General features: G+C 38.3%; 1 protein-coding gene across 1 annotated transcript in view; it reads left to right on the forward strand.

Moving 5' to 3' along the window:
- Positions 1-18,407, forward strand: part of acads (acyl-CoA dehydrogenase short chain) — a 101,838-nt gene that overhangs the window by 23,184 nt on the left and 60,247 nt on the right. Inside the window, exons 5-6 of the mRNA XM_052032048.1 lie at positions 1,007-1,158; positions 16,558-16,728. Of these exons, the coding sequence (XP_051888008.1) occupies positions 1,007-1,158; positions 16,558-16,728 (323 nt within the window). The remainder of the gene's footprint in view (positions 1-1,006; positions 1,159-16,557; positions 16,729-18,407) is intronic.

Here is an 18,407-nt window from a genome sequence, read left to right on the forward strand (position 1 = left end):
AATAGTTAAAAATAGCAAATGGCATTTTAGCCCTTATTACAAAGGGTTTTGGAGATTAAGAGTAGGGAGATTCTGTTACAATTGTACGGGGTGTTGGTTAGGTCATACCTGGAGTACTGCACACAGTTTTGGTCCCCTTACCTAAATATAGTAGCATTTGGAGGCAGTCCAAAGGAGATTCACCAGGCTAATTCCTGGGATGAGCAGGTTGTCATATCAGTTTGGTTCTGTATTTTTTGAAGAATTGGGGGCGCTGGGAAACTGGCAAGGAAGAGAAGTTGAGGCCAGCGTAGATCAGCCATGATCTGGCCATCTCCCCTCTATGCTCTCAGTCCTGATGCAGGTTCTCGACCAGAAACATCGACTATCCCTCTGCCTCCACAAAGGCTACCTGACTCGCTGAGTTCCTCCAGCAGTTTGTCTTTTGCTCCAACTTCTAGCATCTGCAGTTCCTTGTGTCAGCCATGATCATATTGAATGGCAGGGCAGCCCCAAGGGGCCAAGTGGTTTATTCCTGCTCCTGTTTTCTTGTGTTCTTGTTTTCTTGTGTACTGTCTTTTCCTCACACATTTTTTACTACCTTATGTTAATTATTGTGTATTCAGTGATATGGTTGACAATGCAATCAAGCACAAATCAAAGATACTATGCTTTCCTCATGGCTAGGATTCATTTAAATTCTTTGGTCCAGTTAAATTTCTTCTCAGAAAAAGACTATGTAATAGGTTCACAAGTTGAAACTAGATTACCTAAACTAATTAATATGATATGCTTGGAGCTGATGTTTTTTATTGTAGATAAATGTAGATTTTAAAGAATTTTGATCCCTAAAATACAGTCTAAATTTAAAAAAAAGATGAAATCTGGTCGCTAAGTTGAAAGTATTCTTTACCTGGCCCAAGAAGTAAGTATAGGCACACTGTGCAAATGAACACTACATTCAATACAAAGAACGGTTACTCAAGGCTGACGCAGTCTTTCAGTACTGTGCCCCTATGCTTTTCAGGGAATGGAAGTGATGCCGGTGCAGCCTCAACCACTGCCAGGCTGGATGGTGACAGCTGGATTTTAAATGGCACAAAGGCTTGGATCACAAATAGCTGGGATGCTTCAGCTGCAATTGTCTTCGCCACCACAGACAAATCACTCAAACACAAGGTAAGTAAAAGTGACATATACTAGCAGATTCCACATTACAGAGACTATTTGAAAATGGCAGTGATCTAATGATGGTGCGTGCAATTATTACAGTTTAAACCTACTGTTGGATTTTGTGCATGTTGCTGGATCTATGACTGAACTTGTAAGAAGCAAAGTGCTACGAGGAATCATGGTTCTAGGATGATGGCTAGGAATTATTTTGATGCATGAAAGGGAATGGCATGGCCCTGCAAATACCCTTCAGAAATGAGGATTATTGGGATTAGTCCATGCATAAATGAGAAAATCGCAGGAGAATTGACTCGCTCTGAGCTGAAGAATTGAGAATGTTGCTGCTCAAGAACCAATGTGAGCTACTCCAGTTTCATTACTTTAAGATTTTGTCTGTTATTGCTGCATTAGTTTCCTGAAAAGTAATTGCAGGGTTCCTTGATGAGATAATAGCAGAATTGCAACCCCCCCCCCCCCCCCCCCAATTTTATAGTGAAAGAAGCATCCGAGGAAGTGTTATGCCAGGGGAGTTCTTTATAAATGTAGGAGAATTGTTTGAACTGTCAAGGACAGAGACTACTGTGGTAAATTTCTGAAGTCACTGTAGATCTTCAGTTGTGATGAATTGTGCCAAATCACTCTGAAAACATGCAGTGTTATGATAAGTTTTCTTTTAAAGGATAACATGTGCAGTATCAGGCAACTGCATGAGGAAGTGACTCTTTTGACTATTGGAGATAATTTTTATTTCTGCTGTTGCTATTTTTTAGCAAGAATTTCCCTGCATTTTATGATTTCTGTGAAAATGCTATGGGCCATTTCCTATATTTCTTTTACCATCTTGAAATAGCAAAGTGCTTTTTGTTAATAATGTGTGGTTAAGAATATATCTTTGTAAACCAGATACTAAATTCTGAGTAAGTAGGAAAAATTGGTTCCTGTTTTGACTTGGTGTTGTTTATATGGAGAATGAAAATGTATTTGTAGTCTATGAGCAATTAAGTATGTGGGTACTGTATAGGCAGTTATATGTATGGGTATGGATGGTTTTGAAAACATTTTTTTGATGAAGGCATTACAAATAAGACCAGCATTTATTACCCAACCCTAGATGCTCTTGAGTCTGTGGCAATCCTTCTTAAACTATTGCAGTCCATGTGGGGAAGATGCTCCCACAGTGTTGCAGGGCAGGGAGATTTCAGTGTTTTAACTCTGGAATGATGAAAGATGATATTTGATCACCAAGACTGTGAATGATTTGAAAAGTGATAGTATACAGCTAATGCCCTGTCCTGTTGGTGGTAGTGGACGTGTTTTGAATGCTATTGTTGAAGAGGTAGAGTAAATTGCTAGAATGTATCCCATAGTTAGTGTACTTTACATGTGTAGGAATGGATAGTTTATATAACTGTACACAGATATAATGTTTGTGCATGGTATGGATGGTTATTCTATAGATATACCAGTAATGTATACGTGTTAGTTTGTTTGGGTAGTTTAAATGAAGTACAACATTTGGCTAAAAGTGCCACCACAGTTACTGGTGTCAGTTTTGAAGATTTTAATGACACTTTTTAAACCCAATTCCAGCATGCAGTCACAGACCAAATCGACGTAAAGTCAGTTAAATACCTTCCTTTAAAAAGAAGACATGAATTAAGTTGCGAGTAGTGAGACTGAGACTTCTATCAGTTGGAGGTAGATCAAGAATCTGAACAATAATTATTGGTCTCAGAGGTTGCAATGTACTCTTTAAAAACTACCCCTTCAGAAATGTTGCTCCATGCTCTTCCCTTAGGAAATAGTTTGAAATTTTCCAAAGATTTTGAAGCAACCTTCTCATCATAATGCCGAAATTTTTCCTGAAAATCAGACAATTTTTGTTCCATTTTCTGTTTATTTTTCTCAATATATGTTTTCTTTATGTGAAAGTACAAGCATAAAGAATGGAAACAATTAAAATGTGAATTATTTATTATGTATTGATTTAACATCCATATCCAGGAAGCTAGTAAGGAAGGTTTTTGAAATCTAATGAGAATCTGGGAGCCAAATTTATACTAACTGTCCTTGTATTTTTGTTTCTAACAAGACAGACAGATTTATAATTTTGCTTCTTCAAAAATTGATTATAGGAAATATGTTGATTATTTATTGAGAAATGGAAGAGAAGCCTAAAGTGGCATGACTGACCATCTCCATCCAACAATTCACTATTAATTCCCACATGTAGTTTTTGTTGGGGGCCATACAGGTTTAAAGTTGGATTATTGCCTTTTGAAATTGTTTCTTTTGGCCTCTGATCCCAGAAAATGGGACTGATGCTGTTGATACTTGTGACTTCTGCATTATTGGCTAGCTTTCTGTTTGTAGATGAGTTCGGTAAAGAGAAATTATGACTGGAAAGAAAATAAATAAGCAAGATTGGAGGCGAGAGATCTAAAGGAAGAGTCAATTATGCAGGAGTGAATAAACTGGACAAATGAATTGGAAAAAACATGAATGTTGCAAGAAAAGAGCAGGGACCTAGAAGGCAAAGATCAGCTATGATTCATGACCTGGTTTGTTGTTCTGTAATGGTTAAAGATTCAATGACCACAAGAACCTGTAAATTGTTAAATTAACATGCATGATTTTCCTCCTGTGTTCGCTCTTAGTGTACGAAATCACTAGCCGTCACCTCCTGCCAATTTGAGTACATAACTAACCCTAATGAGAACTAACTCTGCCTCGTACCTCCCACTAGTTCCCTGGCCTTCCCAATAGGTTGCTTGCATTTTCATACAGCCTTGTTCTCATGAACATCCTCTTATCTTGAACTTATCAACCACTCCTTGAACCCATATACATAACATACGTAGACCTTCCTCTATCCACTGCATTAGTGACCACCTCCAAAATGTGCCCAGTTCATATTTTACCAAGATCCCACTCATTCTGATCCAATAACAGATTCTTGTAAATTCCTGAATAGAGGTATTAGGTCAGTAGATTTATATTTTCATATTTAGTCACCATGCATGATATTGACAATTTTCTAATCTAAGGTTATCATAAGGCCTTGGAGATTTGTCTGTATTTAGTCTCATTATTTTCTCTCTGTATACTCTTGTGCATCCTAAATTCAGTAACTTTCTTGCCTTGATTTAATTTTAATTTTCATGGAAAATTCATGTAACCTTATCCTTTTCCTCCACCAGTCCATTTAAGAAGCATCTGGACGAGCACTTAAATTGCAAAGGCATTCTGGGTTACAAACATGTGCGTGACTGTGAAAGAACGTTTTTAAAAAAGCATGGAAGTGCCAGGAATATTTCCAGATGGATGTGATTTCACCTGGAAATAATTACTACTGCAATCTATTCTAGTTTAAATCCCTTTTATGCGTGATTTGTGTATAAAGACAGCTGCTAATCTATCTAATTTTTAGCCTTTGATCATGCTTTTGGTAATTCCTTGGATATTTTCTGTTTTTGCAGCTCTGCTAGATGCTTGTATTCCTTTGCTATGTTTTATATATTTCCCAGCCCAAGGGAGTCCTACTGATATTAGAATTTTTATAACCCTTTTATTATTGTTTCTACTTTTTTCATATCTCCTGCTGGACATGGTTGCTTAATTAGACAAGTGGAGCTCTTTCCCATCAGGATTATGTATATATTATGTATTCTACCAGTTGGTTCTTTCAACACTTTCATCTGTATTTTTACCTGTTAACAGTTACACTGTGGTCATTTTCTGTCTTGTTCCTTCAAATTCTGTATTATTAAAATTTGAAATATTTGTTTATCATTTTTTTCTCTCCCTTAGTTGAATTTAATCACAGTAGATCGTTGTGAACAGGTGCTCCCTTACTGTTAGATCATAGACCAATCCAGGCTCACTATCCATCACTGAATCAAGACCAGCAGATGGCAGACTCTGACTGCTTTTCATTACAATCCATATAAAACATTCAGGGAAAGGGTTAGACAGTAGCAACAATTTTTTTAATGCTTCAAACAGTTTTGTCTTTTTAACTCTGTTGATGTGGTCAGCCTTTTTTTTGGGGCGATTGCTAATTGTTTTACAAAATTCTTCCTTTGCTCATTTTTGTTGTGTGAAGTCCAGACAGAGTCCAGAAATGCAGCTAACCAGAATTTTTGCAAGATACGACAAATTGGTAAATTTTATCATAGTAGCAATTAAGATGGAATCATTGGTTCAGCAGATAAGATTAGCCTTAGTTACACCCTATTAAAGTGACACTCAAACTACATTTTCTTCAAAAATCAAAATATTTCTGTAAAATATTTCATTTAACATTGCGTGAGACATTTATAATAAAAGCTATGCAAGTACAAGCTTAATGGCAGAACAAGAGTTTAATCTTATCAGTAAGAGAATCAAGATATATGGGGAAAGGGCAGGAAAATGGACATGTGACTGTTGTCTTGTGGCTTTATCTTACTGGAGGCTTCAGTATCTATAGGCCAAGTTAGAAATAGATAAACATTTACTAGGAGGGAGAACAGCAAAATGCTTGTGCAGTACTGCATAGCCCTCTAAAAGGGATATCACTCTTGCAACAATAGGAAGCGCAATGATGTTAGTGAGAATCAGGTTAAACATACAGCTGTTTTCACCTTGTCAAAGTATTGCCCTTACCCTGAGGTATCATTTCTTCATTGGCAAATGTTCTATCCATAGCTAAGTATTCTGAAGCAAGTAATGCCGATACTGTTTGAGATTTTAATTTTCTAAACAGCCAGTGGTTATCTTTATTATGGAGGCAGAAAACATAGATACAAGACTGTAAGAAATGGGAACAAGAGTTGGCCATTCAGCGTCTCGAGCTTGGTCCACCATTCAATAAGATCATGGATTATCTGATGTTTCACAAGTCCACTTTCTTGCCCTTTCCCCATAACGTTTGATTTTCTTACTCATTAGAAATCCATTTATCTTAGCCTTAAATATACACCACCCCACAGCTCTCTGTAGCAAGGAGTTCCAAAGACACTCAGACTGCTGAGAGAAGAAACTCTTATTCATCTCAATTTTAAATGGAATAATATCCTGGAGATATTGGCAGCATTTCTTTACTCTGGGTTAACTCAGTTTTGAACTCAAAACATGGAGTTTTTGGGAGCTGTGTGAATTAATGTTTAGCCTATGTATGTCAGCTTTTATTGCTGGAAGGTTGGAATATAAGAGTGAAATGATCTTCTTGTGACATGTAAGGCTTTGCACTGAAGGACTGTATATAGTTTTGCTCTCCTCACCTAAGGAAGGATCAGGAGATGGTGAATTAGTCCTTCCCTTGTCAGTTTCCTCAAATACCCTGAATAAATAAGATAGCTCCTTACAGCTCTTGAGAGATGCTTCCTGGAAAGTACTTAGCTAAGTACATTAGAAAGGATAGTGTGGGTTTGAATAATATACAAGATTAAAATGTCATCATCCTATCTAATTCCAATAGTGCATGACTTTTGTGCTTGGCTGGATTCCATCCTAATGGAGCAATTCCTCCATTGGTGGATGTTAGAAATTGGAAGCCGACCAATAATTCAGTTATAATAAGAGCCTTAAGTGAGAAATGATCCACTTTGACAACAAGATGCATTTAAGCATCTTTAATTAAGTAAAACATCCCAAGGCACTTCATAGGATATTATCAAACAAACTGTGATTATGAGCCACAAAAAGGAAATATTAAGATAGACGATCAAGAGATTGGTTTTAGGGAGTGTGTCATAGCAATTGACAAGATACTTAGGCTGAAAGCTTTAGTACAATGAAAATTAGAATGCACAAGAGACCATAGTTGGAAGGGTGCGAATATTGGAGCAGGTGGAAATTGAGGATTGGCAGGATGGTAGTCAGGTAATATTTTGATACTGGTTTAGTTGGGTATAGGATTACTATTGTTAATTGCCATCATTTTGAGTATTTCTGTTGCACTTTTACAATTAAACCTTTCACAGAGAGGTAATGTGGTAACAGCAGGAAGCAACACCAATCCAATGGAAATGATTCCAATCTATACAAAATATAATTTTCTCAGAGCCTTTTGAACATGTTTGGGGACAATGGCTTACTGTTATAGTTTAAGCTGGTGATATGCAAGATGAATTGTAAAGAGAATACATAACTGTTTACTGGGTTGAGTTTTTTTTTGCAAGAATTCAATGGCTGGGTTTCCCGTGAATAACTTCTGTCAGAGAAGACAAATCAAAATATTCAATTAAGTGGTTTAGATTTCATTAGTGCTTGCAGAACCACAAGCAAAACTATCTGCAGACTGTCCGCTGCAATGGTATTCCAACTATGAAAACAGCCCAACAACACTGTTATAAAGAGAGAGCTTTAAGTGAGAAATGACGCATCATTTAAGCACCTTTAATTAAGCCAAACTTTGCAAGGTGCATCATAGGAATGTTGTCAAACAAAATTCGATAGTGAGCCACAAAAGGAGATATTAGGATAGATGAACAAGCCAGAAAATTTGAATCATTGTGCTTTGATGTTTGCTCTTCATGAATATCCTGTATTTCGTTTTCACAGCCAATCTTAAATCTAAATGTACAAGTGGAAATTTGTTTCTTGCTCTGTACAAATTCCAGCAGTCCTGTCCCTACTATCAGCTGCAATTTTAGCACAAAGAGAGTTACTGCCATTTTTATACACTGGCAGACTCATCTTATGTAACTCTTGTTTCTTTTAGCTTAACCATTTGATGGAATTCACTTCCCACTCCCATATTTGAAATGAGAATTAATTTATGCCTCTTCTCATTTATCTGGTGAAACCCTGAAAGGCCATTACTCAGTTTGATTTGCTTCTTTTTGACCACAACTGCTCCCAGAGGATGGGCTGCTTTGATTTCAGAATTTGGCCAGTAATTGAACATCAAGCCAGCACAAGGAAGTTGTGAGATTTGAGCATCATTTTCCCACAGGGTGTTAGATTTATAAAGTACCAGCTAAAGTGAGTGATTTATATCTGTGGAAATGGAATTGGCTGGATATATTGGATGATACTGTGGCACCGCAGTTTGTGCAGCTGTCTCACAGCTCCAACAACCCGGGTTCAGTTTTGACCTCCAGTGATGTGTGTGTGGGGTTTGCATGTACTCCCTCTGATTGTGTGGGTTTCTTCCCACATTTCAAAAGCATGCTGGTTGTGAGGTTAACTGGCTGCTTATAAATAACCCTAGTTTAGGTGGCTGGTTGGAGAATCAATGGGGTGTTAATGGGCATGTGTGAGAGAATAGGTTACAGGGAATTAATTGGGATTGACCTGGGAACTGAGAACCAGCATAGACTCAGTGGGGTGAATGGCCTCCTTCTATGTCATAAAGAACTATGAAATATGATACCTAGTGTATTTGGGCATGTTGGTGGAATTATAAAGATGTATAGACCAGCAGAGGCCAAATCTAGTAGCCCTTTGACTCCGTAACCTCTAGGCACCTACTTGCTGCATCGTGGTTACTTACTGCTAGAGCTAGAGGCCTTGTGACTCTCCATCATGGTCACAAGTCTTTTAGAAATTGATGTTTGCTTTAGCAATCGCTGGAGTTTTCTGTTATTTGAATCTAAAGTTACAAACTCTTCTGCAATATTTTCCTAGATGAATTCTTCATCATAATATATACATATACCATGAGCAATATTCCATGAATGACAAAGCTGGCTTCAGTTCTACCAGATTCCTTTCTGAAAGCAGAATTCAGTGTCTGTTGGCTGTTTAGACATGCTTTTCATGTGGTTGTCTTGTTTTCCTTAATCTTAATCCAGGATGTTATTCAGAAGAAAACTTCTTGTGACTCATTTTGTTGTGACATTTAAAGTTGCTTGCTTTGTTGTGAAAGAACAATACTTTTGCCGATAAGACATAGTGGTTTGCTGTCCTTGACAGTGAAGGCAAATGCTCTTTCCGTTCCCAAACTAAATAGGAGGAAGGAGGGCTCCAAGAATGGGATGTTTAATAAATCAAGATGAAATGCGAGAGGATAATGAAGGGGGAAATTAATAGGCAAGGTGTGACAGACTGGGGCAGAAAATGTTAACAAAGGTGTGCAGCACAAAGCAAGTCCAGAGTTTAAAATCCCGTTCAAAAAAAAATCAAAGCTTAACAGTCTTTATTTGAATGCATGTAGCAGTTGCAGAATAAGAGATGAATTGACAGCACAGAAAACAACACGTGAGTATGATCTAATAGCTATTACAGAGCTGTGGTTCAAGGTGACTACAACTGGCAGCTCAATATTTCAGGTTACACAATATTTCAAAAGAACAGGCCAAAAAGGAAAGAAGGTGGGGTGGCGTTGTTAATCATCAGAGCAGTGTTGAGTCATGATATAGATGCAGTGGATAGTAGTGTAGAATCAGCTTGGGTTACAATCATGAATGACAGGAGAAAGAAGACACGGATGGGAGTAGTCTATCGGCCCCCAAAATGTGACCCCATGATAGGGAAATATCTAGGGCATGTTTGAAGGAAGCTGCAATTGGCATGGGAGATTTTAATCTACATATTAGTTGGATGAACTAAACTAGCAAGGGTACTGAGGAAGAATTTGTGGAGCGCATCAGGGATTGCTTCTTAGAGCAGTATGCTATGGGACCTACCCAGGGATAGGCTTTTTTAGATTTGGTCATGAGTGATGAGGAAGCATTAATAAGAGATCTTGTGGTTAAAGATCCCCTAGGAGGTAGTTACCACAATATGATAGAAACTCTAGATACAGTCTGAGGGTGAACAACACAGGATCAAAACCAGTGTCTTCAACTTAAATAAGGGCAATTATAACAGTATAAAGATGGAGTAGTCTAAGGTAGACTAGGAAAATAAGCTAAGAGATCGATTAGTAGATGAACAGTGGCAGGTATTCAAACAGCTGATCGTGACACTCAGCAGGAATTTATCCTGATTAGAAAGAGTGATTCCATGAGAAAAAGACATAATCTGTGGTTCACGAAGGAGGTCAAGGATAACGTTAAATAGAAAAGTAGGGCATACAAAGTGGCAAGGGCTAGTGGTAGGCCTGGGAAGTTTTTAGGATCCAGCAGAGAAAAAATAAAAAGCTGATAAGGAGGGAGAAAATTAATTTTGGGAGAAAATTACCATGTCATATCAAAACAAATAGTAGGAGTTTCTATGGATATACAAGTAGGAAGAAGGCAGCAGAGGTAAGTGTGGGACCTCTAGAGCAATGAGGCTGGTGAAATAATAACAGAAAACAAAAACATAGCTATATGTTGAAACAATTTTTTGCATGTCTTCTCCGTGGAGGACACTGCGAATATCCCCAAGATAATGGATGGGCTAATTTCAAATAATATGGAGGAACTTGTAAAAATCCCTATCACATCATGACACTAAGGATGAATAAATTACTGGAACCGAGTGGCCTGCACCCAAGGGTTTTAAAGTGGTGGCAGCAAAGACAGTGGCTCCATTGATTGAAAATTTTCAAAGCTCTGAATTCCAGAGTCCAGAGGATTGTTTAAAAAGGGGAGACTGAAGGCAGGGAACTTATAGGCCAGTTAGTTTAACAGTTGGCAAAATAAAGCAGAAAAAAATTATTATTTCTGCTTTGATTAGATCCAGCATAGATCAGCCATAATCATATTGAATGATGGGGCAGGCTTGAGAGGCCTGGTGGCCTACTCCTGCTCCTATTTTCTTGTGGTCTTTGTGTTAATTTTGGCTTAAAACTGTTTTCTTCACTGAATTTGATGACATTAATGACATTCACAAAGTTAACGTAATACTTAAACCTTATAAGTTGTGAGCATAGCCCATAATACACCGTTCCCACGTTCTGTAGCTGTATTCCACAACTGTATACTGTAGACGTATCCTGCAGACTTATTTTACTAGGAGACAAACAACTACAGATGCTTGAATCGGGAGCAAAAAAAAACTGCTGTAGGAACTGATGAAGGGTCTTGACCGGAAACATCAACTGTCCATTTCCCTCCATAAATGCTGCCCGACCTGCTGAGTTCCTCCAGCAGTTTTTTTTTAATTCCACAGGGAGATGGCATGCAAACCAGTTGTGTTCACCACAACAATTGAATGCATTCTGACAATGGCTTTCTGATGCCATGTCCTATAATGCTGCACACGGCGCATGTTTGTGGCCAGTCTGCAGGGGTTAGAGGGCACCATGCAGTGAAGTCCTGAGAGTGCAACATGACTGTTTACCATGAATCTCTGAAAACTGGAAAAAAAATCATGATTTTGTCACTTCCAGGATAGATGAAGGTGAGAAAATACTTTATGGAACTACTGGGATCATTTAATGGCGAGTAAAGCAGTGTGAACATTGAAGCAATGTAGGATGTGAGATTAATAGACATTATGAGAAAATACATTGATTTACCTTTTGACAAGCAGAAAGAAAATTTGCTCTAACATATAAATGAGTAGGGTAGAAGATCTGATTGTGTCTCCATGAAAGAGACCAGCTTGATTAACTGAGCTTTTTTTTATCGTGCGCTTCCGGGGCCGATCTGCTTAATGTGTTGTACCAGTCAGTTAGCCTTTAAGGTCTTTATCTTTAATGTCTTTTCCATGATACCAAGCATTGGTCAGTACCAGCTGCATTTGTATTTTTGTTAATGATTTTACATTAGTTTCACTTGGTTAAATTCACACAAAAGGCATACAGAATAGTAGCAATTGGATTCCCATCCACTGCATCATTCAATATAAGCTTTGGAATTTTGGATCGCATGGGTGGAGAATGAACATTAAAGGAGAGGGAGAAAACCTCAAGGAGTATGTTGTGATATCCAGTAACTGGGATTGGCCACGGACTAGGAGAGTTGGGAATCCTTCAGGTTCTGTTGTGTCGAGTGTTTATCTGAAAAATTAGTTCATTTTGAGAAACACAGTAGCATGGTGATAGATGACTATCTCAGATATTGCATTTTTGAAATTTCAAAAGGCATCTAATAAAGTTGTGCATGATATTAACAGCAGAAATAAGAGTGTATGGAATTGGATTTGGCTTTGTGACATGATTCGATAATTGGTTGTGAGTAAGAAACAGTAGGAATGAAAGGTTTGATCTGTAATTGCAAATGTGATAAGCAGTTTTCCTCAGGGATCTGTTCTGGGTACTTTCATCATATGGATTGAAAGCTTAGATGAAAGAATAGTGAATTGCATGTCTTAGTTTGCAGATGTCAGAAGGCTGGAAGTTATTGAGTTGGACGGATGGGTGTAGGAACTTGTAGGAGATATTGGTAGACAAAAATAGTTTAAACAGTGGAAGATGGAATTCACTGTAGGAAGTATGAAACACTTTGGATCTGAGAAAGACCAGTCAGAAAATTTTCCTAAAGGTAAAAGTCTAGAAGGTAAAGAAGAGTAAATCACCAAAAGCTACTCCATGGGTACAAAAAGGCTAATGCAGTGTTGGCCATACTTCCAGGTGGCTGAAGTACAAAGAAAAGATTATGTTTCAGTTGCATAGACTGTGATTAGATCCTGTCTGTGGGGTTGTGTTTAGTTATGTCAGTTACACCTCAAAAACAATATGTTGGGCACAGGTTCACCAGAACAGAGCTCTAATTTCTTACAGTGCTCAGAATGCATTCCCAAGAATGAGAGCACACGTGCAAACTGTGCTAAAAGAGGTCATTGGAGCATTTTCTATAAAGAGATATGTTAGTGACAGTGATGCTGTGCAGGCAACCTGGTGCACACCCCTGTCCTCCCAATTCTGTGCTCTGCTTTGCTGGGAACTTAGCTGAGAGCTCAGTTCTCTGCTGGTGCCTCCACAACAACAAAATTGTTGAAGGGTCATTGCTGCATAGTTTGGCGTAGAGTGAGCAACCATGGCAATATGCAGTTTCTGTCTGTGAGAGCAATGTTGGACAGGATGGGACGAGTGCTGCAGCTACTTGGTGCTGAGATGCAGGGCTTAGGTCTGCATCTTGGCGGATGTGGTGAATGCAGGCATTACTGGGGACTCTCAGCTGTTGCTCCATGTGTCAACAGACGATCCATATCTTGCAGTGTCTCTCCTCGCCTACAGCTGAATGTGATGGAAGCTGCTTTCTCCCTTTCACCTTGACTGAGGACACAGCTCTCCCCAGCTTAAAGGGTAGTAAATCTGTGGAATTTTCTACCACAGAAAGCGGTGGAGCCTAAGTCACTGAAGGGTAGATAGATTTCTGGACACAAAAGGCATCAATGGGAATGGAGAGAGGGCAGGAATATGGTCTTGAGAAAGAGGATCATGTGCATATTGAATGGGAGAGCAGGCTTGAAGGGCCAAGTGGTCTGTTCCTATTTTCTATAGTATGGGAATTACAATGTAAGAAAGTTGTGACCACAGCCTCTGTAATAGTCACTCCAAACGATGGCCAGCACACAGAGCTTGCTGCCATATGTGTTGTGCATTGCTTCTGCTGTTGTTGGTTTATGCACCTGCAAGAGAAAGTGCAGTTTGTAAGTTACTATCATTAAATGAATTTGGATGATATGTTTATCTCATTGTATGTTCATGAGTAAACTGCAAGCTGGAGGTGTGAAGCTTGTAGTAATGGTAAGTGTGTTAGGATATGGAAGAACATCAGTAGATGAGGTTTGAATCCTGATTGATAGAGAACATTGTAGATGGGTGATGAAGATGTGGTGCATTGAGCAGTGTGTGAGACTGGTGATGCATTTGGTGGGATGTGGCATCTGAAGATACATTTCTTGACTTTGATTGTGCAGATACAAGGTTATCAAACTTTTTTGCTGCCTGTGTCCATGTCCTGGCACTGATTGTCAATGATGTCTGGACCTCTGAAATGACTTCCATGACTTGTTCCAGCTGTAGCTCACTTCCCATTTTGGAGACACAGTCTGGCATCAGCTAGCTTGAACTAATGCAACCCGCTCATAAAATTAGAGCCCTGGTTATTCACTAAGGCAATCAAGCGTGCTGGATGCTGAAATTAGGATAATGAGTCGGCAGCTTAATTGCACATTTGATTCCAGTGAACATTTCCCAGTGCTATTCAATTTAACAATGTTTCAAATCAAATTTGTGAAGTATGTGAAAATGAAAAATGCATTTGGAGCAGAGAAGCGGGATTAAAGGAAATAGTTTCAGAACAGGTCGATGGGCTGGTTGGCATCATTCTGCTTTATCATTTCTGATGTCTTTATGAGCATGTAATTTTCCACCTCAAGGGGGCTCGTTTGAATTACAGGCAACCTCCGTGTTATGGCCGTTTGGGTATCAGAAATTCGCCTGTACATAATTCATAAATCACAACCCTAAAATTTGAGATATGGGAAATAATTCACTCTCATGCAATTTATGTGAAAAAAGTTCATAAGTAAACACAATTTTTTTTCGAATTATGTTTATCGACATGTGCAAATGATGAGGCTTGGTGTTAAGGAAAATCACGGTACAACTGTTTTTTAGGACACAACCCCCACCCCCGACAATGCGGGGTCACCTGTAATCATAAGCTGATAAATGAGGTCCTAATATAAAATATGATGGCACAGTTTCAACTCAGCTTTTATTTGACTCAGAATAACACATCACTGCTCAGAATTTGGCATTGCTTGGTTTAAAATTGCTCTTTAATTAACCTCTTGCATTTCAGCTAAGTGCTAATCTTTATGCTGGAATTATCTTTCTCCTTGAAGTTTTGCCACCCTACTTAGTGCACTTATTTTCATCACTATTTTGTGCTGTCTGTAAATACCTGATTGTGTTTGTTATTTTTAAAAAGTCTTTGCTGTTACTTTTCAGTTGTGTCCATAGTTCCCATTTATTAATATTTTTTCTTTTCATTGTTGGCACATCATCACATCCACTGGACATAAATTCATTGAGTTATACAGCACAGAAACAGGCCCTTCAGACCAGCTAGTCCATGGCGATCAAGGTGCCTTCCTGAGCTAGTCCCATTTGCCTGCATTTGGCCCATATCCCTCTTTAAACATTTCCTATCTGTGTACCTGTCCAAATGTCTCTTAAATGTTGTAATTGAACCCACCTCTAACACTTCGTTTGGCATCTCATTCCATATACCCACCACCCTCTGTGTTTAAAAAAAAACTTGCCCCTCAGAGCCCCTTTAAATCTTTCACCTCTTCTTAAACCTACGCCCTCCAGTTTTAGACTCCCCAATCCTGGGAAAAAGACTGTGACCATTCACCTTGTCTATGCCCCTCATGATTTTATAAATCTCTATAAGGTCTCCCCTCAGCTTCCTTTGTTCCAGGGAAAACAGACCCAGCCTATTCAGTCACTTCTCATAACCTAAGCTCTCCAGTCCCAGCAACATCCCTGTAAATCTCTTCTACTCTTCTTCTCTCCTTCTCTCTCCCTCTCGCGCTTAATCACATCCTTCCTATAGTATAGTGACCAGAAATGCACTCAATATTCCAGGTGTGGTCTCACCAACATCTTGTACAGGTGTCAAATGGCATCGCAACTCTTGTACTCAGTGCTCTGAATGATGAAGGAAAGCATGCCATATGCCCTCTTCACCACCTTGTCCACTTGTGTCGCTACTTTCAGGGAACTTGGTATTTGTTCCGCAAGGTCTCTCTGTTCTGCAACACTCCCTGGGGCCCTGTCATTCACTGTAGATTGACATTGTAGATCTATCCCTATCAATAGTCTTGCAGTTTGTTAAATATGATTATAGTTATTAGTCTATGCATCAGGAATACTTGAGCTCTGATCCTGCCTGTGAGAAACTGATACATAAACGTGAAGGTGGTGGCATTCCACATAAACTGAATAAATATCCAGTTTGGTCAAGAGAGCAATTAGATTAAAAGTATTTCATGATGCTTATGGTGCCAGAGGAAATTGGCATTAATGGGGAAGAAGTCATAAGTGAGAATAGCAATATTATAATATAGAAATGAAACCACCTAAAAACAAATATCATTTCAATATTTCCATATGATATAAGCTGACCTTTTTCTGATCCCTTTCAATAACCCTTGAATGCAGAGGAGCGGAGTTGACGACATAGTAATGTTTTTTTTTCTTTTTAATTGAAGAAGTATCAGTCCAGTTTTTGTTATGAAGTTTTTGTTTTTTTTTGGTTTATTATCAATATTTGTTTTGATTTGGTGGTTCTTCTTTCATATAATTAAATTTCATTTCCTTTCAATCCTTCCTTTTGTATTTGTTCACTTAATAAGAGAACGGGAGGTCTAGATTACTTTTTTTTACTTGTGATTATATACATTAACTGTTATGATTGCTATCCTGATCTCTTTGCACCATATGTTAATTACTAATGTTATATATATTATTTTGTACCAACTTGAAAATTAATAAAAAGACTGAAAAAGAAAAGAAAAACAAATATCACATATTCAGTTTTTCTATGTCATTGTACCTAAAGTGTTTTGCTTGCAATGCATTTACAGGGAATAAGTGCTTTCTTGGTTCCGATGCCTACACCAGGGCTATCCTTGGGAAAGAAAGAAGATAAATTGGGAATTAGAGCATCTTCCACTGGAAACCTAATTTTTGAAGACTGCAGACTTCCTCGGGACAACATATTGGGTGAACCAGGACTTGGATTCAAAATAGCCATGGTATGAGCTTTTACTATTTGAATATCTATGTGTATAATTTATACTGAATTAAGTATGGAATGCCACAGCATGACATTCTGAACTTGCTTCAGAATTTCACATCAGTAATGAATGCTGTGAACTTCTAAACAGTGTACAGATCCTCCCTAGGTAACCCGAACAGTTCACGTTGGAAATGTGGCTGCCCGGTAGCATATTTAAATAAAAACATAGGCCAACCAAGGACAATGTGTAGTTAAACCAGGGTATTTAACTCAACCATTCAGATATTGCCACAAGCCGAGCAAGTTCCCACACGACAGAAGATGCCTGCAGCTCCGCAGCAGTTGGCAAATTCATCCCGCCAGTCTCCCAAATGCTCGCTCGTGTGTATGGTCTGTACCTAAGTTAGGTGTTCGTAACCTGGGAAGGACCTGTAATGTGAATTGTTGTGTGAGCAGGAACAGAAAAATGCTGTATTTTCAGTGATAACAAGTCAGATGATCAATGCACAATGACTGTCATCAATTCTAATGCATCATATTGTTCAGATACTTCTGAAATGGAGTTGGTAATTTGACAAGTTTACACTGTGGTAAATAGACATTTCGGAGTTCTCTCCACCACTACATCATAAACAACTTAAATCACACTTGCTTTCTTACTTTGCCAGTTCTGATGAAAAGTCCTTGACCTGCAACATTGTCTCTGCTTCTCTCCCCACGGATGTTACTTGAGCTGCTGAGCAGTTCAAGTATTTTCTGTTCTTGTTATTCATTTCCAAAGCAGTTTGCTCCTCCATTTGAAATATTTTAGCATGTGCAAATGAGGAAATGTTGAAAGCCTTTGTATTATAGGATTTGATAGGCTAGTTAGAGAGAAACCGTTTCCTCTGCCAGAAATTAAGAACATTGGGTACATAACCATAAAATTAGGCTGTTCAACTTGCCCAGAAGCTGTTGAAGTTTTTTTTTCAGTTGAGAATTTCAGAACTGAATTTATCATTTTATCAACAGATGGAATTGTGAAAAACTGTATACCAAGCATGATTTATTTAAATAATGGAGCTAGTTAGAGCAGTCTGATTAGTCCTATTCCTACTATTTTAAAATACTACTATATAGGGCCGTGTAAATGCCCTCCTTGCTTTACTACTTGAAGTGCATGTACACGATTGCCAGTTGTTGTCGCGATTAGATTCTGTGGTTGTCCTATTGTTGGAATCCTTCAATCAAGCACTGCTGGATAATTCGCATCTGAGAGCAACAAGCACATGTGCCACCATGCCCTCACCAATAGGTCACAGTCTTCATTAGGACCAGAATAAGAGAATGGATTTCAGGAAAAAGTTGACATTTATTAATAATATCAAGATGTTCAATTCTTTGGAACTTTCAGGTTTCCTGTTAAAAATCAAAACTTCCTCAATTTTGAAATTATTTTCTTTATTTCAGCAAATCTTAAGTAGGCCTATCTTGATTTACCCACCAAATAGAGGCCAAGGTGTAAGTGTGCAGCTTTGTGATGAGGTTGTTCTGATAATATTGTACTCTATAAAACTATAATGGTGTAGCTTGTTTATAAAGGTGGCGATTTAAAAATAATTTTTGCTTCATGAAAGCTATGTTTGTACTTCTTATTTTACTGTGCTACAAATTGTTTTTCAATTTCTCTGCCTAAAGGCATTCTTGAACTGCTTG

This window comes from Pristis pectinata, chromosome 17 (genome assembly GCF_009764475.1).
Source record: "Pristis pectinata isolate sPriPec2 chromosome 17, sPriPec2.1.pri, whole genome shotgun sequence".
In the NCBI taxonomy this organism is placed as follows: domain Eukaryota; kingdom Metazoa; phylum Chordata; class Chondrichthyes; order Rhinopristiformes; family Pristidae; genus Pristis; species Pristis pectinata.